This window comes from Anser anser, assembly GCF_964211835.1.
Source record: "Anser anser genome assembly, contig: HAP1_SCAFFOLD_34, whole genome shotgun sequence".
In the NCBI taxonomy this organism is placed as follows: Eukaryota; Metazoa; Chordata; class Aves; order Anseriformes; family Anatidae; genus Anser; species Anser anser.
This window is the reverse complement of record NW_028154129.1, coordinates 2,226,076-2,248,000: the sequence shown is the minus strand read 5'-3', so window position 1 is coordinate 2,248,000 and position 21,925 is coordinate 2,226,076. Positions and strand designations below refer to the sequence as shown.

The 21,925-nt window shown below is 69.3% G+C and overlaps 2 protein-coding genes across 6 annotated transcripts; one reads left to right on the top strand and one right to left on the bottom strand.

Annotated features, from left to right (window-relative positions):
• The first annotated feature begins 660 nt into the window (after nt 1-660).
• On the top strand, nt 661-17,546 carry ACTN4 (actinin alpha 4). Of its 4 annotated transcripts, none has more exons than XM_083853052.1 (21): nt 661-879; nt 6,607-6,721; nt 6,840-6,959; nt 8,006-8,092; nt 8,162-8,249; nt 8,510-8,588; nt 8,732-8,813; nt 9,648-9,733; nt 11,334-11,426; nt 11,547-11,777; nt 11,966-12,113; nt 12,686-12,836; nt 13,370-13,478; nt 13,581-13,721; nt 13,807-13,989; nt 14,099-14,233; nt 14,483-14,662; nt 14,976-15,122; nt 15,452-15,532; nt 16,204-16,362; nt 16,447-17,546. In XM_083853052.1, exons 1-21 carry the CDS (start codon nt 733-735, stop codon nt 16,603-16,605), a joined length of 2,721 nt encoding a protein of 906 aa, XP_083709178.1. In that variant the 5' UTR covers nt 661-732; the 3' UTR covers nt 16,606-17,546. The 4 variants fall into 4 exon arrangements, with proteins under 4 accessions (XP_083709178.1, XP_083709176.1, XP_083709175.1 ...); XM_083853051.1 differs by lacking the exon at nt 9,648-9,733 and adding an exon at nt 9,124-9,209 and having other exon boundaries at nt 669-879; XM_083853050.1 differs by having other exon boundaries at nt 16,204-16,765.
• A 715-nt stretch (nt 17,547-18,261) lies between these two features.
• Nucleotides 18,262-21,516, bottom strand: ECH1 (enoyl-CoA hydratase 1). 2 transcript variants are annotated; one of them, XM_083853054.1, is made up of 10 exons: nt 21,369-21,516; nt 20,784-20,955; nt 20,607-20,695; nt 19,955-20,079; nt 19,762-19,810; nt 19,556-19,620; nt 19,119-19,189; nt 18,940-19,011; nt 18,679-18,829; nt 18,444-18,602 (listed from the first exon to the last, which is right to left on the bottom strand). In XM_083853054.1, exons 1-10 carry the CDS (start codon nt 21,400-21,402, stop codon nt 18,498-18,500), a joined length of 933 nt encoding a protein of 310 aa, XP_083709180.1. In that variant the 5' UTR covers nt 21,403-21,516; the 3' UTR covers nt 18,444-18,497. The 2 variants fall into 2 exon arrangements, with proteins under 2 accessions (XP_083709179.1, XP_083709180.1); XM_083853053.1 differs by lacking the exon at nt 19,119-19,189 and having other exon boundaries at nt 18,262-18,602.
• Between the last annotated feature and the right edge of the window lie 409 nt (nt 21,517-21,925).

Here is a 21,925-nt window from a genome sequence, read left to right as displayed (position 1 = left end):
TGGGGGCTCAGCACCCCCTTAGCCTCCCCCCCCCTCGTTAATATTAATTGCAATTAAAATGAGCGTGATATTGAGGTGCTGGGGGGAGGACAGGCACCTATAAGAATATTAATGAGCTTGGTGAGGTAATGAAGGGGGGGGGCCCTCAGCTCCCCCTGCACCTCATTGCTCGTTAATATTAATTGGCATTAAAAGGAGAGTGTTCATGCTAATTGAGCTGGGGGACATGCCCCTGCATGAATATTAATGAGCTCGCTGATGTAATGAAGCTAGAGCTGGGAGGGGGCTCAGCACCTCCCGCTCATTAATATTAATTGTCTCTAAATTAGAGCCTAATTAGCGATGTTAACAGTGCTGGTGACAATAGGACACGCCCACCTCATTAATATTAATGGACGCAGGTAGGGTGGGGAGGGGGCTCAGCACCCCCAGCATCACCACCGCTCATTAAACCCCTCGTTAACGAGCCTGCTCTGGGCTGGGGGGGCTGGCCACGCCCACTCGCTCCATATTAGGAAATGGGCGTGGCTTTGGGGGGGCGGGGCCGAGGGCCGAGGGGGCGTGGTCGCGGGGGGAGGTGAGGGGCGGGGCGGCAGAGCGAGGGGGCGTGGTTTCGACCGGAGGGGGCGTGGCCTGCGGGCGAGGGGCGTGGCCCGGCGTCGCGGCGCATGCGCGGCGCGGGGCGGGGGCGCAGAGCCGTCGGCGCGGCGGCGGGAGCGTGCGGGGGCCGCCATGGTGGATTACCACAGCGCCGCGCAGCCCTGCCCCTACCCCGGCGGCGGCAACGGGCCCGGCCCCGACGGCGACTACATGGCCCAGGAGGACGACTGGGACCGAGACCTGCTGCTGGACCCCGCCTGGGAGAAGCAGCAGAGGAAGGTGGGGGCGGCACGGGGGTGGGGGGGGGCTTGGGAGGAAGCTGAGGGGAGCTTGAGGTGTTTGGGGGGGAGTTGGGGGGGCTTGAGGGGGATTTGGGGGGGGTCGGGGGATTTGAGGGGTTTGAGGGGGGGTCGGGGGGGATTTGAGGGGTTTGAGGGGGGGTCGGGGGGGATTTGAGGGGGTTTTGGGGGGTTTACGGGGGACTTGAGGGGTTGCGGGGGGAGCTGGGGGGATTGAGGTGGTTTGGGGGGGGAGTTGGGGGGGGTCGAGGGCGTTGGGAAGGAGTTGAGGGGGACTTGGGGGGCCTGGGGGGGACTTGAGGGGGGTTTCGAGGAGTTTGGGGGGGGGTTGAGGGGTTTAGAGGGGACTTGGGGGGGGTTGAGTGGTTTGGGGGGGGTTGGGGGGAGATTTGGGGGCTTCGGGGGCGTTTGAGGAGTTTGGAGGGGGTTTGGGGGGGGTTTGGGGAGGGGGACGCCTGGGGAAGGGGGGTTTGGGGGGGGTCTCTGGGGGTGTTTAGGGAGGGGGCACACGGGGCAGGGTTGCGAGGGGGGACTTTGGGGGGGGTCTCCAAAAGGGGGAGTTTGGGGGGGGGTCTTTGAGGGGGGACTCTGGGGGGGGTGTTTAGGGCGGGGTGAAGCAGCTCCGGAGGTGGAGGGAGCTCCCCGGGGATGTTCAGGGGGGTCTGGAGGGCCCCCACCGTCCCGTGGGGGGTTTCGAGGGGGTCTGGAGGGACCCCCCCCTCCCGTGAAGTGTGGTTTGGGGGGGGGGGGTTCTGAGGATCCCCCTTAAGGAGGTGGCATTTGGGGGGGGGGTCTGGAGGAGACCCCCCCACCCCTAAAGTTTGGTCTGGAGTTCTCCCCCTGCTGTGGGGTCTGCGGGGGGAGCGTTTGGGGTCCCTGTGGTACGGGGGGGGGCCGCTAGGGAGGCACCAGGGCGAGGAAGAGGAGGAGGAGGAAGAGGAGCGCTCTTCCCGCAGGGCAGCGCCCGCTAATTACGGGGCGAGCGCTAATTACGGGGCGAGCGCTAACGCCCCGCTGTACGCCGGTAACGCCCGGGGTCGCTGGCATGGGGGGGGGGGGCATTCGGTGTCTTAATTACCTTAATTACCGCCCCCCACGGGGCGTTTTCAGGGGCCGGAGGAATTCTGCCGGCTCCTGGGCTCAGCGGCTGCCAGGTCGGGACCCCCCCAGGATCCCACTGAGCTCCCCCCTTTTTGGGGGGGCCTTTTTTTTGGGGGGGGGGGGGGGGGCTTCCCACCCCCCCCAGGGACGCGGGGAGGGGGCAGGAAGCGCCGGGGAGACCCCGCGGAGCTCGGCGGGGGTCCCGCGGGGCCGCGTCCGGTCCCCGGGGCTTGGGGCTGTGGAATGCCAGCTATGCGGCCCCAAAAAAAAGGGGGAAAAAGGGCAAATCGCTGCCAGGCCCCAAATAGCTCCGCGTGTGCCCGGTCCCGGGGGGGGGGGGCCTCGGCCCCGCGCCCCCCCGGCAGCGAGCGGCGGCGGCGGCCGGATTCTTGGTCCCGCTCCAAAGGCAAACATCCGGCCCCGGGGAAAACATCTCGGGGCCGCCGGTTCCCACCCCGACCCCTTTATTTGGGGGGGGGGAGCCCCCATTTCTGCCTCCTGGCCGTCCCGTTTGGGGTCGCACGAGGCCGGTGCCGGCACCCCGCTGTTATCGCTGGCGTTTGGGGGCAGCGGGACCCCGAGGGGGGGGCTTGCCCCGGCCTGAGGATGGGGTGAAGTGGGTGAAAACGGAGCGCGGGGCCCCAAAACGGGTTTGGGACGGGAACCTGGCCGTGGGCACGGGGAGCGTGAGCGGGGATTTGGGGTTTCTGAGCTGGGGTTGGGGTTCGCGGGCTGAGATTGGGGTTTGTGGGTTGAAATAGGGACTCGGGAGCTGAAATAGGGGCTCAGGAACTGGGATTGGGGCTCGTGAGCTGGGATTAGGATTCAGGAGCTGAAATAGGGGCCCAGGAGCCGGGACTGGGGCTCACGATCCGGGACCGGGGCTCGGGGCTTCCAGCCGGGCACTTTTCCGACCCCAGGACCACTCGGGGGGCTCTGACCCCGCGCAGGACCCTCCTCGCGTGCCCCCCGCCGCCTAACGGGGCCGAGCCCCCCCCCGGGAGCTGGATCCCAGCCCCGGGAGCGCTGCGGGGCCGTGCCCGGCCGGCAGAGGTGCGCCCGGAATGCGGCTGCGCCCCGTGACTCAGCCCTTATCGCCCGGTTTCTGTCGGCTTCTCGCTTGGCTCCCGGCCCCGCTCCCTCGCCAGGTGAGGCCGAAGCCGGCCGCTCCTCCTCCTCCTCCTCCTCTTCCTCCTCCTCCTCCTCCTCCTCGGCGAGCCTCCGGCCTAATAAGGGCAAAGAATGAGGGGAATCTCGGCCCGCGCTGTCCGGCGGCAGCAAATTAACGGGGAAAACGTTAAAAAAAAAACAAAAAGTAAAAAAAAAACCACACAACATAAATTCAGAAAACGGCCGCGGAGCCGCCAGCGCCCCGAGGCCGGGAGCGCACCGGGGGCCTTCGGCTCCCCGAGCGAGCCCAGTGGCAGCCACCTGCACGCCGAGCCCCAAACCCGCCTGTTTTATACCCAAAAAGCCCTCGTTTGTCCCGTTTCCTCCCCCGGAGCCGCTCCTCGAAGGCGATCCCCGGCCGGGTGCTGGCAGCGCCCGGCTGGGAAGTGCCCCCCCCGTGTCACCCCCCCCCGAGCTGTGTTTGGGCTCCTCGACATCTGAGAGCGGCCGCTAACGAACTTCCTGCCCTAACGAGCTTCCCGCGGGGACAACGTCGGCGTCCCTCCCGGCACGGCCCGGCCCCGCTCCCCAGGACCCCGCTCCCCAGCCCCAAAACCGGTGGCGGGGAGGGGAAGAAGCGGTCGGAGGGGGGAAATGAGGCCGGATCCTAAAAACGGCCGCTTTTGGGGCAGGTGACCTCATGGAAAAACACCCGCGCGGGGCGGCCGGCCCCGAGCAAACACCCGCCCGGCCCCGGGCGAGCGCCGCGGACGCGTCTCGGTGGCGTTCGGGACGGGCCAAAGTCCGCGCCCCGCGATTCCCTGCGAAGGCAGCGGGGGCAGGAGGGCCAGAAGGGGCGAGAAGGGCCCGCTTCGGGGCCACAGTGGGCAAAAAGGGGCCGCTTTGGGGCCAGAAGGGCCCATTATGGGGTCAAAAAGGGCCGCTTTGGGGCCAAAAGGGGCGAGAAGGGGCCGCTTCGGGGCCACAGTGGGCAAAAAGGGGCTGGTTTGGGGTGAGAAGGGGCCGCTTTGGGGCCAAAAAGGCTCACTTTGGGGCCAAAAGGGGCGAGAAGGGCCCGCTTCGGGGCCACAGTGGGCAAAAAGGGGCCGCTTTGGGGCCAGAAGGGGCGAGAAGGGGCTGGTTTGGGGCCAAAAGGGGCCAGAAGGGGCCACTTTGGGGCCAAAAGGGGCGAGAAGGGGCCGCTTTGGGGCCAAAAGGGGTGAGAAGGGGCCGCTTTGGGGCCAAAAGGGGCGAGAAGGGGCTGGTTTGGGGCCAAAAGGGGTGAGAAGGGGCCGCTTTGGGGCCAAAAAGGCTCACTTTGGGGCCAAAAGGGGCGAGAAGGGGCCGCTTCGGGGCCAAAAAGGCTCACTTTGGGGCCAGAAGGGGTGAGAAGGGGCCGCTTTGGGGCCAAAAGGGGTGAGAAGGGGCCGCTTTGGGGCCAAAACGGCTCACTTTGGGGCCAAAAGGGGTGAGAAGGCATTGCTTTGGGGACAGAAGGGGCGAGAAGGCGCTGCTTTGGGGCCAAAACGGCCGCTTTGGAGCCAAAAGGGGCGAGAAAGGCCCGCTTTGGGGCCAGAAGGGGCCACTGTGGGGCAAGCAGGGGCCACTCCGGGGCCGAAAGGCGCCCTTTTGGGGCGGAAAGGCACGACTTTGGGGCGAAAAGGTGCCGCTTTGGGCCGGGAAGAGGCTGGCGGCCTCCTGGGCTGGAGGTGCGCGGGCGCCGCCGTCCCCGACCGAGGCGGCGGGGACACAATGCCTGGGCAGCTCCCGCGCCTCCGCGGGAAGGAAATGCCAGCAGCGCGTGCGGAATTCCTTTTTTTTTTTAGCAGTTTTTTACTCCCAGCCTCTCTCGCCTCTCCCTCCGGCCTCCCGGTGAGGCTCGGCCCCGTCCCGAGCCCGCGGCGACCCCCGGCGAGCCGGGAGCCCAGGTTTTGCTCCGGGAGCTCTCACAGCCCCGCGTCAGGACCCCGTAAAAGCTCTTTCCTCCCCAAAAACCCCGCCGCCAGCCTGCGCCGAGGAACGGAGGCCGAAGGGAGGCTGCGGGACGGGAAGAGCCTCGAGGCAGCGACCTCCCGGTGGTGGCTTTGGGCAGATTTTGGTTCTTTTCTGCCCCTCCTCGGCTGGTTTCGACCCGCACCTTGCGGGATCGGAGGCGTCCCGGAGCTCCGGCGTCGCGGGGCCGGGCCGGGAACGTGGAAAAAGGCCTGGGGAAGGCCGGGCTCCGCTTCCCCTTTTAGGCTGTCCTGCGGTTTTTTAGGGTTTTTATTTCCCTTTTCTTTTTTTAGCAGCTGCCTGCGGGTTCCGCCTGGCTCCCTCCTCCTCCTCCTCCTCCACGTGCTGCGCTCGCTCGGCGCCGACCCCCGCGGGGTTTTGGGGCCGGTCCCCGTGGGGTTTCTTGAGCCGATCCCCGCAGGGTTTTGGGGCCACGGCCGCGGGGTTTTGGGGCTGATCCCCGTGGGGCTTTTGGGACCATGGCCGTGGGGTTTTGGGGCTGATCGCTGCAGGGCTTTGGGACCACGGCAGTGGGGTTTTGGGGCCGCCACCGTGGGATTTTTGGGGCCGGCCCCCGCAGGCTTTGGGGCGGACCCCACGGGGCTTTTGGGGTTGCCGCCGCCGACACCGCAAAACCCCCAAATCCGCGGTTTTCTCCCCGCCGCTCTCCCGGGAGGGGTTTTCCTCCGTGCCGAGGAGGAACACGCCCGGCCCTGGGAGCTGCCGGCGGCTTGGCAGGAGCTCGGCAGCGCCCGTGGGGCCGTGCCAAAACCCGTGGGGCCGTGCCAAGCCCGTGGGGCCGTGCCAAGCGTCGCGGCGGACCCAGGCGTGCCCGCTCCTCCCCGTCCCGTAATCACGCCGACGAGAGGAACGGGGGGGGGGGCCACGCGGGGCCCGCGTCCTCCCCGCGGCCTGGAGCTGCTTATCGGCCGGGCTAATGAGGCGCTGGCGTAACGAGGCCGGCCGCTAATTACCCCCTGGGCCGCTGGCGGGGAGCGCAGCGGCCGCGGCCCCGCTCCGTGCCCGGCCCCGTGCCCTCTGTTTGGTGAACCCGGGGGGGGCGTCGCGGGCCCGGCCTGCGGCTCGCGGGGGCTTTGTGGCCGCGGAGCCCCAGGTGCAGGGACCGCGCGTGGGACGGGGCCGAGGCCGAGGCCGGCCTCCGGGAGCTCGTTTTGGGGCAAAATGGGGAAGGGAAAGGCACCCCGGTATCCCCTGGCGCCTTCCCACCGCCGAGAGCTGGCTTTTTGGGGCGCTTTCTGCCTCTTCGGAGCCTCCTTCCCCCTTCCTTTTTGAAGAGGTCCCCCTGGAGGCTCAGCCTCCCCGGGAGGCCGAGCAGGATGGCCCCGAATCCCCCCCAAAAACTGCTCCTGCCCCCAGCCGTGCCCCGAAGCGCGCCGTGGGGAGCTCGTCCTCGGGATGAGGGGGTCTGGGGGGTCCTGACGCCGCCCCCCGGCGCTGTCAGGGGGGTGCTGAGGGCTCAGCACCCCCCGGCCCTTCCTTGCAGACCTTCACGGCGTGGTGCAACTCCCACCTGCGGAAGGCCGGCACGCAGATCGAGAACATCGACGAGGATTTCCGCGACGGCCTCAAGCTCATGCTGCTGCTGGAGGTGATTTCAGGTGAGCTCCCCGCCCCGGGCCTGGTTTTCGTTTTATTTACGGGGGGAGGACGCGGCTGGAAGCCCCCTTTTGCCCCCCTCTAACCACGGCCCCGGCCCCGCCGGCGTTTCCTTCCCAGGGGAGCGGCTGCCGAAGCCGGAGCGGGGCAAGATGCGGGTGCACAAGATCAACAACGTGAACAAAGCCCTCGACTTCATCGCCAGCAAGGGCGTCAAGCTGGTCTCCATCGGGGCTGAAGGTGGGTCCGGCGCGCCCCTGAGCCCCCCGGGAGGGGTCGTGGCAGGGTCCCCCCCCCCCCCAAAAAAAAACCACGGGGCACGGCGGCGTTGTGGCACCGGAGGCCGTGCGGGCATTGCCCTTGGGCCCTTCTCCGGCGGCTGGGCAGTGCCACGGGGCAATAAACGCCGTGGGGGCAGGAAGGTTGAAGGCAGCGCGGCCTCCCTGCCTCCCTCCCTGCCTCGCCAAGGTCGGGGCTGTTTCGGGAAGCTGTTGCACAACCGGGCCTGGCTGCGCTCGGGAGGACCGGCTCGGCCGGCGGCGGGGCGAGGAAGGGCTCGCGCGGAGCCGGCCCCGAAAGCGCCGCAGGGGAGCCCCGGTGCTGGGCCGGAGCCCTGCAGGGGTTCCCTGCCGTCAGCGATCGTCTCCAAAACGCAGCCCCGCGAGTTCTCTGCGCTGTTTGAACCTCTCCCCCCGCCCCGGGAGCCGTGAGGGCTTTCAGCCCCCAAATCCCTCCCGGGAGCCGAGTTCTCCCCCTCGGGCGCGCGGCCCCGCGGCGCTGAGCTCTGCCCCAGCAGCCTCTCGCGCCGCCCCGCAGCCCCTTTTGGGATCAGCTCGCTGCCGGCAGAGCCCGAGGCCGGCCCCGGAGCTCCGGAGGGGATTTCACAGCCCCCCCGGCCGGGGCTCGGCGCTGCTCGGCCCCGTTTGGCAGGGGCTGACCCTGCCGAGCCAGTCGGAGGAGCGCGGCGGCGCACCGGGGCTCCCGGCTTTGAAGCCGCCGGTGCCCGGCAGCGCTGCGTGTCCCAGCGGGTGCCGCGATGCCAGGGCGCGGTGGCAGCAGCCGCAGCTCCGCCAGAGCCCCACGCCGTGATCCCTGACGCCTGCTGGAGGCGTCGCTTGCGCAAGGCGGGAGGGATTTCGGGGCTGCGTGCGGGGATCCTGAGCTCCCAGCCCATCCGCGGCAGGGTCCCGAGCCCCGAGCCCTCGGCATGAGCTGCGCGGTCGGGTCCAGCCGAGCGGCTCGACGGGGAGCTGAAGGCGTCGCTTTTTTTCCCTCCCGGCTCCCAGAAATCGTGGACGGCAACGCGAAGATGACGCTGGGCATGATCTGGACCATCATCCTGCGCTTCGCCATCCAGGACATCTCGGTGGAAGGTGAGGGCAGGGCCGCGGGGAGCCCTCGGCGCCGCGGGGGCGCGCCGAGCTGACCCTGCCCCGTTGCAGAGACCTCTGCCAAGGAGGGCTTGCTGCTGTGGTGCCAGAGGAAGACGGCCCCCTACAAGAACGTCAACGTGCAGAACTTCCACATCAGGTACCCCCGGGCTTTGGGGCGTCCCCGAAATAGTGGCGGAGCCCCAAGGGGGGGATGCGGCTCGCGCGTGTCCTCGGGAACGTTCCCCCCCCCCTTCTCCGGGCTGCCTTTCCCGCAGGGGTTTTTGGGGCTCTGGGGAATTAGAGGGGTTCATCTCGACCCTGCTACCGTCCGCTGGGGAACTGGGGGGGGATGGACAAGGGGTGCTGGGGTGCGCGGAGGCAGCGGTGCACTGGAACCCTGGCTCTCCCCTCACGCAGCTGGAAGGACGGCCTCGCCTTCAACGCCTTGATCCACAGACACAGGCCGGAGCTCATCGAGTACGACAAGCTCAGGAAGGTGAAGCTCGGCCCCTTCCCCGCCGCTCCCCTCCTGCCGGCGCCGGGCTTCGAGGCGCGACGCCTGCCGCCCCGCCGCCTTGGCAGCGCCCGTGCCGTCGGGCGCCAGCTCCGGGCGGCCCTTCAGCGTTCTTCTCTCTCCAGGACGACCCCGTGACGAACCTGAACAACGCCTTCGAGGTGGCGGAGAAGTACCTGGACATCCCCAAGATGCTGGACGCCGAGGGTAAGCGGCCCCGGGCGCACGCGGCTGCGACGCGGTGACTCCGGGCGCGCGCTGCGCGTGGACCGGCTCCGGCAGAGGACCCCAGGACCCCGTCCCTCGGGGGCAGAGGACGCGTGCTGGCTCTGAGCTGGGGCCGTGCGGCGGGACGGGACGATTTAACGCCCTCTTGTGCCCGTGCAGGTGTCCTGAGCCGGCTGCTCTGCGGGACCCCAGCCCGGGGAGGAGCTGGCCGCTAAGCCCGGCGTGGTGAGCGGCTCCGGGACGCCGCGGCCGTGCCCCCCTCAGCCTAACCCCTGTTGTTCGCTTGCAGACATTGTCAACACAGCTCGCCCCGACGAGAAGGCCATCATGACCTATGTGTCCAGCTTCTACCATGCCTTTTCGGGGGCGCAGAAGGTACCGGCGGCAGCCGCGGCCGTCCTGCCCGAACGCTTCCACCCGCAGCAGCCCGCGCTCGGGCACTTCTCTTTCAGGCGGCCGCTGCCCCTGGCGCCCTGGGAACCAGACCTCGGCTCGCTCGCCTGGGTTTAAAAAGCTGCTCGTGCTCGCCTCCCCCGCTGCCGCAACGCCGGGGCACGGCACCAGCCCGGGGGCAGCAGCCAGCCCCGCGAGGCTGCCCGAGGAGGCTCGGGGCCAACAGCTCGAAACGAGGCCTCGGTTCGAGAGGCTGAGCAGAGGGATCGCAGCAGCAGCAGCAGCAATAACCCCGTCAGCCAGCTCTGGTTCGGGTCCCGGGCCCAAGCAGGCGCTTGCTCCTCTCCGCCGCATGCTCGAGGGGCGCGAGGGCTCCGCTGCTGCTCCTTCAGCCTCTCTCCTCCCTTTCTCCCCACGCAGATATTGTAGGCACTCTCAGGCCCGATGAGAAGGCCATCATGACTTACGTTTCCTGCTTCTACCACGCTTTCTCGGGTGCTCAGAAGGTGAGCTTGGCCTGGGGGGGGGGGCTGCCTGCTAACCCCGCACCTCCTGCGGCTGCTGCACGGCTTCGGGACGCGCGGAGGCGGCCTCGGCTCCGCCCGGGGCGTGAGGCACCAAAACCGGGGTCCCTGCGGGGAGGAAGGCGAGCCGTCCCCGTCAGCGGCACCGTCCCGGTCCCAGCGCCGCCTGGGAGCCGTAGGTGGTGGTATAAATCAGCCTCCCCGCGAGGCGGAGGGCTTGGGGAAGGGGCAGCCGGCCCCCAGCCTCATCCAGGGCCCCGTTTAACGAAGGAGCCTCGTTAGAGCGGGGCGTGGAGCCCGCCGCCTCCCTCGGTCTCGCTTCCCTCCTTGCCCTAAAAGCCTCACGTCAGACCCAAAACGCTGCCGCACGGAGCCGTGGTAGAGCTTGGGGCAGACCAGCAATTACCACGCTGCACTAATTAGAGGATTCAGGCGACCAAATGAGCCTCTTTCATGGCTCGGGGGGGGCGCTGCTCGGTCGGCGTGCGGACTCGTTGCCGCCGGGTCGCGATCCGTCGGGATCGCGGCCGAGCCGGGGAGCTTCGTGCCGCGCGGCGCCAACCCCAAGGGAGGAATTCGGGACCTCGCCCTTGGGTGCTGCCCTCGTCCCCGCACCGCCCGGCTCCGCACCAGCCCCGGGTCCTGTTCACGCCCCGGGGTGATCGCCTGGGCTTTTGGCTGCCGGCATGGCCAACGCGGGGCCGGGGCCACGGGGCGGCTGCTGCCCCTCGTGCCTCTCCCCGGAGGCTCTCGGACCTCCGGCGCTGAGCTTTTTTTCTCTCCTTGTAGCGTTGATTTTCCGCCTCCTTTTCCCCAGCTCTCTTTTTTCCTCTCCCCGTCCTTCCGTAGACCCTCCTCACTCTTTCTGTCGGTGCCTGGCCTCCACCTCCTCTTCCCGGACCCTTTCCGTGCCGCCTCCAAGCGGGGCTCGGTCCCCGGGCTTTCTTTTCTGCCTCAGCCCGGTGTTCCTCGCTCTCCCGCCCCCTGTGGCGAGGGGCTGCCCGCGGGGAAGAGCAGAAGACCAAGGACGGTGCTTAGAGGCCGGTAACGGTGCTTAGAGACCAGTAAGGGTGCTGGTAACGGTGCTTTGAGGCCGGTAACGGCCCCCCTGGGGCACTGGTACGGGAACCGAACACCAGGAAGCGCTCGGAGCTTGCGACTGTCGAGTGCCGGAGCCGCCGGCGCCCGCTTCACGCCCAGCTCGTGGGACCCCCCCCCGGGGGCTCCGGCTCTGTCCCCCCCGGGGTGCAGGCGGGCGATGCCGGGGCTTTCCCCCGGTCCGTGCAGAGCGGTGCTGGAGCCCCCGGGGTGGCAGCGGGGGCTTCTGCCGGGGGCTGGGGGGGGGCACCGGGCTCTGCTCGCGGCTGGGGGGGGCTCGGCGTGGCCGTGCGCTTTGGTGCTCAAAAACCGGATTTAGCTCTGCCACGAAGCCAGCGCCGGGGTTTTCCCCGCGGCGCGGCACCGAGGCGCGCTCTGGGGCGAAGCGGAGCCGAGCTGGGGCTGTGGGGGGGGGGGTTTGTGCGGGTGGGGGCACCCCGACCCGGTGGTCCCAGCGCCCCCCCCCGCTGCTCTTCCCCTGCAGGCCGAGACGGCGGCGAACCGCATCTGCAAGGTGCTGGCCGTCAACCAGGAGAACGAGCACCTGATGGAGGACTACGAGAAACTTGCCTCCGATGTGAGCCTGGGGGGGACCCTGGGGGGCTCCCCACAGCCCCCTGCGCCCGTCCTCCCCCCCCACACACCCAGACCCAGCTCCCCTCCCCGTCCCGCTCACCAAACCCCCTTCCCCCCGCAGCTGCTGGAGTGGATCCGGCGCACCATCCCCTGGCTGGAGGACCGCAGCCCGCAGAAAACCATCCAGGAGATGCAGCAGAAGCTGGAGGACTTCCGCGACTACCGGCGCGTGCACAAGCCCCCCAAGGTGCAGGAGAAGTGCCAGCTGGAGATCAACTTCAACACGCTGCAGACCAAGCTGCGCCTCAGCAACCGGCCCGCCTTCATGCCCTCCGAGGGGAGGATGGTGTCGGTGAGTGCCCGCGGGGCCCCCGGGACGCCCTCGCCCCGCTCCCAGCCCGCTTGGTGGTCCTCCGGGACCTGGAGCTGCTCCCAAAGCAGGTTTTGGGGTCGGGTTCCTCCTCTTCGGCCTCTCCCCGGAGCTCTGGAGGTGGGAGGCCGCTCGGCCTGCCCTGACGCCCCCCCCTGTGCCCCCCCCAGGACATCAATAACGGCTGGCAGCACCTGGAGCAGGCCGAGAAGGGCTACGAGGAGTGGCTGCTCAACGAGATCCGGCGCCTGGAGCGCCTCGACCACCTGGCCGAGAAGTTCCGCCAGAAGGCCTCCATCCACGAGGCCTGGACCGAAGGTAGGTCCCGGGGGGGGGGCCGGGAGGTCCCAGCCCCCCCCGGGGGGCAGAGGAGCCCCCGTAAAGCTGGGCTCAGCCTCCTTCATTCTTCTTGGCGCTGCTGGGAGCTCCGAGCCCGTCGCTGCCCTCCTTCGCAGAGGCCACTTTGGCGGAGGCTGGCGTGCTCGCAGCCGCTTCCCCCGTTGCGCCCAGCTGGCCGAATTTGGCCACTGCCCCCAGCCCCCCCCCCCCCAGGCAGCAGCTGTGCCTCCCCCCGTAGCGAAACGCACTAATCCCTTCCCAGCCCCGTTCTCACAGCTCGGGCTGGGAGCCGCGGCGAGCCTTGAGGCGTCTCGAGGCCACTCACAGCGGTGCCAGCTTGCTTGATTTTTCTGGGGGGGACGGAAAAAATGAGGTTGTGGCTGAGGAAGGTGAGGGAGGCCCGGGTGGGACGGCGGAGCTCAGCCTCTGCCTCCAACCCGCGCTCCTCGGAGCCGAAGCGGCCCCCCAGGGTTTTGGCGTGGGCAGGTGGGCAGAGGCACTGCCCGGTCCCGCCGGGGGGGTCCCAGCGCCCTCGCCCCCTCTCCCCGCAGGCAAGGAGGCGATGCTGAAGCAGAAGGACTACGAGAGCGCCACGCTGTCCGACATCAAGGCCCTCATCAGGAAGCACGAGGCCTTCGAGAGCGACCTGGCGGCGCACCAGGACCGCGTGGAGCAGATCGCGGCCATCGCGCAGGAGCTCAAGTACGGCCGCCTCCCGCCGAGCCCCCCCCGGCTCCCGCCGAGCCCCCCCGTCCCCGCCGAGCCCCCCGGCTCCAAAACCTGGCCCACAGCACACCTCGGCGCGGCCCCGGCCCCGCACAGTGCCCCTATTGTTCTGCCCGTCCCTTCCCCCCGCGGTTGCAGCCCGGCCAGAATACCGTTATTGTGCGGGAGGCCAGGCAGCCCGGCTCTTTTCCCTTCCTCCCCCCGCCCCCCCCCGCCTTTTTTTTTTTTCCCCAGCCAGATAAACTCGCTCACAATTAGTACACTGACGGCCCAGGGCAGGGCGACGCCATGAATGCGGCCCTTATTCCCCGTGGCAGCGCCGCTCGGGTGCTTCGTGGCAAAGCCCTGTGGCCACCCCCGCGCCCCGGGGGGGGCTTTTCCCCAGCTCCAGAGCCCCCTCCTGGAAGCAGGGGCGGTGGGGGGGTGCCCAGCCCGTCCCCGAGGCGTGGGGATGGCCGTCTCCGTGTCCTCACGTACTGACCCCGCTGCCTCTCCCCCCCCCCCCAAAGCGAGCTGGATTACTACGACTCGCCCAGCGTCAACGCGCGGTGCCAGAAGATCTGCGACCAGTGGGACGTGCTGGGCTCCCTGACCCACAGCCGGAGGGAGGCTCTGGAGGTAGGGCGGGGGCCTCCTCGCTGCTCCCCCCTGCCCCCAGCGGGGGCCGGGACCCCCCCCCCCCGGGTCCCCCCCAGCTCCTGACGCCCCCCGGCCCCGCAGAAAACGGAGAAGCAGCTGGAGACGATCGACGAGCTGCACCTCGAGTACGCCAAGAGGGCGGCTCCCTTCAACAACTGGATGGAGAGCGCCATGGAGGACCTGCAGGACATGTTCATCGTCCACACCATCGAGGAGATCGAGGTGGGGAGGCGCGGGGGGGGCAGGCGTCGGTGCTCGGGCACAGCCCCCCGAAACCCGGCTCTGAGCTGGCGCCCGTCTCCTGCAGGGCCTCATCGCCGCGCACGACCAGTTCAAGTCCACCCTGCCCGACGCCGACAAGGAGCGCGAGGCCATCCTGGGCATCCAGCGGGAGGCGCAGCGCATCGCCGACTTCAACAGCATCAAGCTGGGGGGGAACAACCCCTACACCTCGGTCACCCCGCAGATCATCAACTCCAAGTGGGAGCGGGTGAGTGCCCCCCCCCGGTGGGGCGCTGCTCTGCGCAGCACCACGGCCCCGGCCGAGGTTCGTCCCCGCTCCCGTGGGGGTTTCCAGCACCGCCCCTCGCCCCTTGCAGGTCCAGCAGCTGGTGCCCAAGCGGGACCACGCCTTGCTCGACGAGCAGAGCAAGCAGCAGTCCAACGAGCACCTACGGCGGCAGTTCGCCAGCCAGGCCAACATCGTGGGGCCCTGGATCCAGACCAAGATGGAGGTGAGGGCTCGGCCGGCGCCGTGCGGTTGTCCCCGGGGGGCTCGTGCCGGGGCTGGCGTGCCATCCAACCTCCGGGGGGCTGGGGAAGGCAGAGCCGCCGTGCTGCGATCGCCCTCTGCAGCCAGAGCTGGCCGGGGTCAAAAACTTCTAGATGAATCCCTTGGGAAAGTCGGCCTGGCGCCGGCGGTCCCCACGGCGCAGCTCCTCGCGTCCCCCCCCCCTCACCCCGCTGGGGTTGTGCCCCCGCAGGAGATCGGGCGCATCTCCATCGAGATGAACGGCACGCTGGAGGACCAGCTGAACCACCTGAAGCAGTACGAGCAGAGCATCGTGGACTACAAGCCCAACATCGACCTGCTGGAGCAGCAGCACCAGCTCATCCAGGAGGCGCTGATCTTCGACAACAAGCACACCAACTACACCATGGAGGTGGGTGCCCAAGGGAGGGGTCCCGGCCTCGGGCGCGGAGCTGAGCCGTGCCTCAGCCACCTCCGGGCCGCTGGGTGTGCCCGGCCAGGCAGAGGGAGCGGGGAGAGCCCGGTGCCACCCAAGGGTGCCCCGTCACCGCCAGGGAGCGGTGAGTCAGGGCGCGGGAGCTCCCGCGGGTGGCTCCCGGCCCCTGCACCTCCCTGTGGCGGCCGCGGTAACCGCGTCCCGGCGGGGGCTCCCCGCTTCGCCCGCCGGCCGCGTGGTGCTCTGGGACCCCCTCCCCCGGCCATTCTCACCGCCCTCTGCCCCGCAGCACATCCGCGTGGGCTGGGAGCAGCTCCTCACCACCATCGCCCGCACCATCAACGAGGTGGAGAACCAGATCCTGACCCGCGACGCCAAGGGCATCAGCCAGGAGCAGATGCAGGAGTTCCGGGCGTCCTTCAACCACTTCGACAAGGTACCGGGCGCCTCGAGCGCACCGCCGCTGCCGAAAGCTCCCCCTGCGGGGCAGAGCTTGGCCGCCGGCCCCCCCCGGGGCTGACGTGGGGCTCCCCGTCCCCCACCCCCCCGCTGCTCTCCCAGAGGAGCGAGACCCCCGGGGTTCCTTTTCCCTGTGCCGATGCAGTGGGGGAAGCAGAGCGGAGCCCTGCTCTCGGCCCCCGCCGCGCTGCCCTAACAGCGTCTTTCCTTCCTTTCCCTCCGTGCGTGCTGCGCCCCCCCTGCTCCTCTCCCTCCTCTGACGCCCCCCCGTGATGCTGTGACCCCCCCTTGGCCCCCATGGTGCAGGACCACGGCGGTGCCCTGGGACCGGAGGAGTTCAAAGCCTGCCTCATCAGCCTGGGCTACGACGTGGAGAACGACAGACAGGTACCGAGCCCGGCCGCCGCGCAGCGCCGCCCTTCACCGCTCTCCTTCCTCTCTTCCTCCCCTCCTCCGTGGTCTTCCTCCCCTTCCTCGCGCTCCTCCGACCTGTGTCCCTGCCCTTTCCCTGCCTGCTGCACCGCGCCGGCTCCCAAACCGCCGCCGTTAACTCGATCTCTGCCTCTCTCTCCTCCTCCCCCTGCCCTGCCGCGTCTTCCTTCCTCTTCCTCCTCCTCTGCATGCGCTGCCCGTCTCTGCCTTCCTCCTCTCCTCTCCTCTCCTCTCCCTCCTCCTCCTCCTCCTCTGGGAGTAGAAGCGCACGGGAAGCATGGACACGGATGACTTCCGAGCTCTCCTTAGCTCCACAGGATGCAGCCTGGTATGCTCTCTGCTCTCTTCTCCCTTTTATTTCCCCCCCGTCCCTTTCTGGTCGTCTTCTCGTCGCTGCGCGCCCCTGAGGCTTGGGGAGGGGGCTCAGGGGCACGAGGGGACCGTGCCCAAGGGGTGGCGGCGACGCTGAGCGCCGGGACCCCCCCTCGCAGCCCCTCTGCCTCCCAGCCTGAAACGGGGGAGCCTCCTGCCCTGGTTCCTTCAGCCCGGGAACTTGGTGGTGGTGGGCGAGGCCCCGTGGGGGCTCCGTGCCCGACCCCCCCCGACTACAGCCTCCTTCCCTGCAGGGCGACGCCGAGTTCAACCGCATCATGAGCCTCGTGGACCCCAACGGCAGCGGCATCGTCACCTTCCAGGCCTTCATCGACTTCATGTCCCGCGAGACCACCGACACCGACACGGCCGACCAGGTCATCGCCTCCTTCAAGGTCCTGGCCGGCGACAAGGTGAGCGCCAGCCCCGTCCCCGGGGCCGGGGGGGCCCTGCCTGCGGTGCTCCCCCCCCTGCCTCACCTCTCCCCCCCTCCCCAGAACTACATCACGGCCGAGGAGCTGCGGCGCGAGCTGCCCCCCGAGCAGGCCGAGTACTGCATCGCCCGCATGGCGCCCTACCGGGGGCCCGACGCCGCGCCGGGCGCCCTGGACTACAAATCCTTCTCCACCGCGCTCTACGGCGAGAGCGACCTCTGAGGCCGCCGCGGCAGCACCAAGCGCGGGCGCTTTGTCCCCACCCCTGCACACCCCCCCCCCCGCCCCCCGGGGGGGGAGGACACACACACGAAGCCGCGGCCGCCCCCGGGGGGGGGGGAGCCGGTTATTGCATATTATACCGCCCACGTTACCTATGCAATGATTTATTTTTGTTTAATTTTATTTTTTTTTTCCCCACTTTTTTCGCTCTGCGGGGAGGGAGGGGGGGCGCTCGCCCTTCAGGCGCTTGGGGGTTCTCGAGGGGGGGCAGCGGGGGGGAGCCTCGAAGCGCCCAGCAGCTGACATCGTTATTTTTTTTTTTAATATACCCCTTTCTGGTGTTTTCTTTCAACTGGCCCAGGGCCCTCTGCTGTCCCCCACCCTGTAGGAAGCGGAGCCCCCCCCCTCCTGCCCTGCCTCTCTTTAATTTATGCCTCTGTCGAGCAGAAATCCCCCCCCCTGCACCAGCCGCCCTTCGCCACGTGCTTCCCCCCCCCCCAGGTTTCCCCCCCCGCCCGGCTTCCCCTTGCCCTCTGTTCGAATTCCTCCGAATTCCTGTTCTGCAGAGCGGCAGCGGAGCCCCTGGGGGCTGCTCCTTCCGCCCCCCCCCCCCCAGCAAACCCTCCCGGGACGCTGCGGGGCACGGAGGCAGCACCGGTTTCCCCCCCCCCGTCCCCCTTCACCCCCCCCGCACCCTCCAGCCTTGGAGCAGGTTTTTCTGAGGACCAAAAATTAAAAAAAAAAAAAAGAAAAAAAAAAAAAAAACCTAAAAAACCACCGCACCCACACAGAAGCCTGATCTTTTAAAATTTAAATGAAATCAAGAAGGTTCCTATTTACTTTATTAACTGACGGATTTATTATATAAATATATATTCACCTCGCAGCATTATCCTACCGGTTTTCTTTTGTCATGTAATTAAAATATTGCTGAGACCTGGCGTGACGGAGCCTGCGCCGTTCCTCGCCGCGGGTGTCCCCCTCGGCCCCCTCTTTGCGCCCCATGAACCCCCCCCAGCCCCATTCAGCCCCCTTTGGAGCCCCATACCCCCTCCTGTGTCCCAAAAGCCCCCTTCGTGCCGCATCACATCCACCCCCCCCCCTTTGGGACCAGATAAACCGCCCTGTACCCCAATAACCACCTCTGTGTCCCCGTGCACCTCCCTGTGGGACCCCATAAGCACCCCCAAATCCCAACAGGCGCCTTTGTGTCCCCACGTAACCCCCCCGTTTGGGACCTGATACCCCCCCCCACTCCGTCCCGGTAAACACCGCCGTGTCGCCACAAACCCACCCTTTGGACCCAATAAACGCCTTTCCCCTGAACACCTCCGTGTCATCACATACCTGCCCTTTGGGGCCCTCTACAGCCCCTGTAGCCCCACAGACACCGCCCTGTCACCAAGTACCCCCCCCCCTTTGGGCCCCTATAAACCCTACTCGGGTCCCATATACACCTCTGGGCCATCATCTATGCTCTGCTGGGACACAAAACCCAACAGGCAGCGCTGCACCCCGTTCAGCCACCCTTCGGGCCCCCATTAAGCCCTTTACACCCTTTATGGGATCCTAAACATACCTGTCCCCGTCTCCACATGTCCTCTGTGCCCCATACACCCCCTTTGGGACCCCATAAAGCCCGCTCTGTCCCCATAGACACCTCTGTGCCCCCTACGCCTCCCATTTGGGACCCCCATAACCCCTCCCCGTGTCCCAGTGGGTAACTATGTCCCCGCACACCCCCTCTGCGTCCCCATACACCCCATGGGACCCCGCTGCAGCCCCGCCCGGGTGCCCTGGGGACCCCCTCGGGGCTAAGGAAGGACACGGGCCGGGGTGGGGGGCACAGCCGCGTTTATTGCGGAGGGGCCGCGGCGCCCCTACAGCCGCCCCTACAGCTTGGCGTAGGCGACGTCCTCGGGGCGCTTCTTCTCCATGGCCGCCTGCGCCGACTTGAGGATGTCGTCGGTCTGCAGCATGCTCATGTTCCAGGCGGCCTGGGCACGGCACGGGGTCAGGGGCGGTTACGGGGATGGGGATGGGGCCGCGGGGGGGGCCGGGGCGGCGCCTCACCATGAAGCGGAGGCCGTCGGCGACGGGGTGGTCCCGCGAGTACACCAGGTTCACCTTGGTGCCCTGCACGGCCACCGGGCTCCGCGCCGCGATGGCGGCCGCCAGCTCCAGGGCGCCCCGCAGCAGCGCCGCCTTGTCCGGGAAGACGCGGCTGCGGGGGAAACGGGGCTGCCAGCAGGGACGGGGCCGGCACGGGGACCCCCACCCCACCCTGCCGTGTCCCCAGGACGCCCCCCCCCCCCCCCCGGGGCCGCTCCTCACCTCACCAGGCCGCAGCTCCGCGCCTCGGGGGCCATCATCTTGCGCGCAGTGAAGGCCAGCTCGTTGACGAGGCTGCGGGGGGACACGGGGGGGGTAATGTGGGGTGTCCCCCCCCTCCCCCGCCCCCCCCCAAGGTCCCCACCCCGGTGTGTCCCCCCCCCACCGCGGTGTCCCCCCACCTCTGGCTGCCCACGATCTTCGGGAGGCGCTGCAGGGTGCCCACGTCAGCCGCCAGCCCGATGTCCACCTCCTGCGGGGACAGGGAGGCGCGTGGGGACACGGGGACATCGTGGGGACATGATGGGGACATCTTGGGGACACAGGGCCCACGCAGGAGCACGTGGCGCTGCTGAAGCCCCCCCCCCCCCCCCCCCGGCCGATGGGGACATCCCAGGAGCTGTATCCCCCAGGGCCGCTTGGACACCCCAGGGCCTGCCTGGGGACACCCCGGGGGACACGGGGACATCCCAGGAGACACCAAGAGGAGCAGCCCCCGAGGGGCTCCAGGGACGTGGCGGGGACGTTTAAGGGCCACCAGGGCTGGCTGAAGGTCCCTGGGGCCAACTGGGGGGTCCCTGGGGCCACCAGGGCCACCCGAGGGCCCCCCCACACCCACCTTCACCTGGAACCAGGCGTCTTCAGTGCAGTAGCGGATGTCGCAGGCGGAGATGAGGTCGACGCCTGCCAAAAAAAGACCTCGGGGTCCACGGGGGGGTCCCCCCCCACCCCCCATGTCCCACCCGTGCCCCCCCCCCACCCACCCCCCATGTCCCACCCGTGCCCCCCCCCCCACACCCCCCCCCCCCCCGTGTCCCCGCTCACCTCCGCCGATGCAGGCACCGTGCACGGCAGCAATCACCGGCTTGGGGCACTGCAGGAGAGACGGGGGGAATTAGGGGAAGGGGGGGGGGGGAATTAGGGGAAGGGGGGGGGGATTAGGGGCCGGGGGGGGGTGTTAGGGGCTTGGGGGGGGGCGTTAGGGGCCTGGGGGGGGGGGGCATCCTTTTGCTCCCACCTTCTCCAGCACCGAGAAGCTCTCCTGGTACTGGCGGATCTTCTGCTGCAGCTGCCAGGCTTTGCGCGCCGTGTCCTCGCCCCCCACCATCAGGAACTCGCTGCCCATCTCCACCAGGTCGATCCCTGGGGTCGTCCCCCCCCCCCCCGAGGGGTTCAGGGGTGCCCGGACCCCTCCCCGAGCCCCCCAGGTCCCCCCCTTCCTCTCCCCCCTCTCAGCTGGGCTCAAGCACAGCCCCGCTGCTGAGATCCCCTAAAAGGAGACAAAACGGCCCTGAAACCCCACGGGGCAGGTCCTGGAGATTGGGGGGGGGGCACTCGGGGGGGGGGGGGCACCCAGTGAAGGGGGGGGATCCCCAATAAAGGGGGGGCACCCAATGAAGAGGGGGGCACCCAGTCAAGGGGGGGGGGCACCCAATGAATGGGGGGGCACCCAACGAAAGGAGGGGGGTAGCTAGTGAAGGGGGGGCACCCAACGAAGTGGGGGGGCACCCAACGAAGTGGAGGAAGCCAGTGAAGGAGGGGGAGACCCAATGAATGGGGGAGGCACCCAATGGAGGGGGGGCACCCAATGAGAAAAGAGGGTATCTGGTGAAGGGGGGGCACCCAATGTCGAGGGGGGGGCACCCAGTGTCGGGGGGGGGGGCACCCACCTGCCGTGAAGATCTTCCCGGCCCCCGAGATGACGACGGCGCGGCAGGCGGGGTCCTGCGCGATGTCCTGGAAGCACTCCACCATCTCCCTGGGGGGGGGGAGAACACGGCGCTGGGGGGGGGGCAATCCCCGGGGTGGGGGGGGGCAGATAAACCCCCGGGGGGGGGGGTCCTTACCTCCAGAAGGCGGCGTTCATGGCGTTGCGCTTGTCGGGGCGGTGCAGCTCCACGTGCACGACGTGCTCGCGCTCGGGGGTCACCCGCAGGGTCTCAAAGGTGCGGTCCCGGGGGGGCGGCGGCGGTGCCCCCCCCGCCTGCGACGCCATCAGCCGGGCCAGCAGGCGGAGAGCTGGGGGGGGGGGGGGGAGGTTACGGGGGGGGGCACGGGGCAGTGGGACTGGGGGCGGGCTGGGGGGGGACTGGGGAGCAATGGGAAGGGGTTGGGGGACAGTGGGAGGGGGCTGGGGGGCACTGGGATGGGATTGGGGGAACTGGGGGGCACTGGGATGGGACTGGAGGCGCTGGGGAAGGACTGGGGGGAACTGGGGAGGTCCTGGGGGGGGGCAGGGGGAGGGCACAGGGGGTCCCTGGGGAGGAGATCACGGGGGGGCCCTGGGGGGATCCCAGGGGATCCCGGGGGGGGTCCCGGGGGGGTCTGGGGGGCTCCTGGCCGGCCCGGGGGCTTCAGGGAAGGCACAAGGGGGGGTCCCTGGGCAAGGGGCTGGGGGTCCCGGGAGGGGGGTCCCGCCGCCCCCCACTCACGTCCCCCCCGCAGCCCCGCAGCCAGCGCCGCCATCAGCCGCCGCCGAGTCCTCCAGGCCCCGAGGTCAGCGAGTGGGCGGGCCAGAGCGCCGCCCCTCCCGCCCCCCGGCCTGGCGGAAGCGCCGCCCGGCGGACCGGAAGCAGCTTCACTCCTCCTCCCCCCAGCCCGGAAGCGCCGCATTTTCCCCGTTCCTCCCCCCCCCCCCCCCCCCCCCCCCCCCCCGAGCCCGGTGCCCCCACGGCGCTGGGGAGGGGGGGCACCGGGAGCCGCCCCCACCCCCGGGGCTCCCCCTCGGTTCCCCCCAGCCCCATGCCCCAAAGGCCGCAGCGCTGGGGTGCCTCCAACCCCCCTCCCCCCCCACCCCGGGCACCCCAAACCTCCCCCCCCAAGTGCCCTCAAACCTCCCCCCCCCAAGGGTCCCCCCCCAACGGGGGGGGGCCCTGCCCACAACCCCCCCCCAGCCCCCACGGCGGCGGCAGCGACGTTTTCCAAACGTTTATTGAAAGGCGCCGCGGGCCCCGGCGGCGGGGGAGGGAGGGGGGGTGGCGGGGGGGGC

Excerpts from the sequence above, each read along its gene's own strand:
- ECH1 (XM_083853053.1), bottom strand. The coding sequence starts at position 21,402 with ATGGCGGCGCTGGCTGCGGGGCTGCGGGGGGGAC. Across the intron at positions 20,080-20,606 it reads CGGGAAGATCTTCACGGCAG|GGATCGACCTGGTGGAGATG; the intron begins GTGGGTGCCCCC and ends GGACGACCCCAG. Across the intron at positions 19,621-19,761 it reads CGGTGCCTGCATCGGCGGAG|GCGTCGACCTCATCTCCGCC; the intron begins GTGAGCGGGGAC and ends TTTTTTTGGCAG.
- ACTN4 (XM_083853050.1), top strand. The coding sequence starts at position 733 with ATGGTGGATTACCACAGCGCCGCGCAGCCCTGCCCCTACCCCGGCGGC. Across the intron at positions 11,778-11,965 it reads CCGAGGGGAGGATGGTGTCG|GACATCAATAACGGCTGGCA; the intron begins GTGAGTGCCCGC and ends TGCCCCCCCCAG. Across the intron at positions 13,722-13,806 it reads ACACCATCGAGGAGATCGAG|GGCCTCATCGCCGCGCACGA; the intron begins GTGGGGAGGCGC and ends CGTCTCCTGCAG.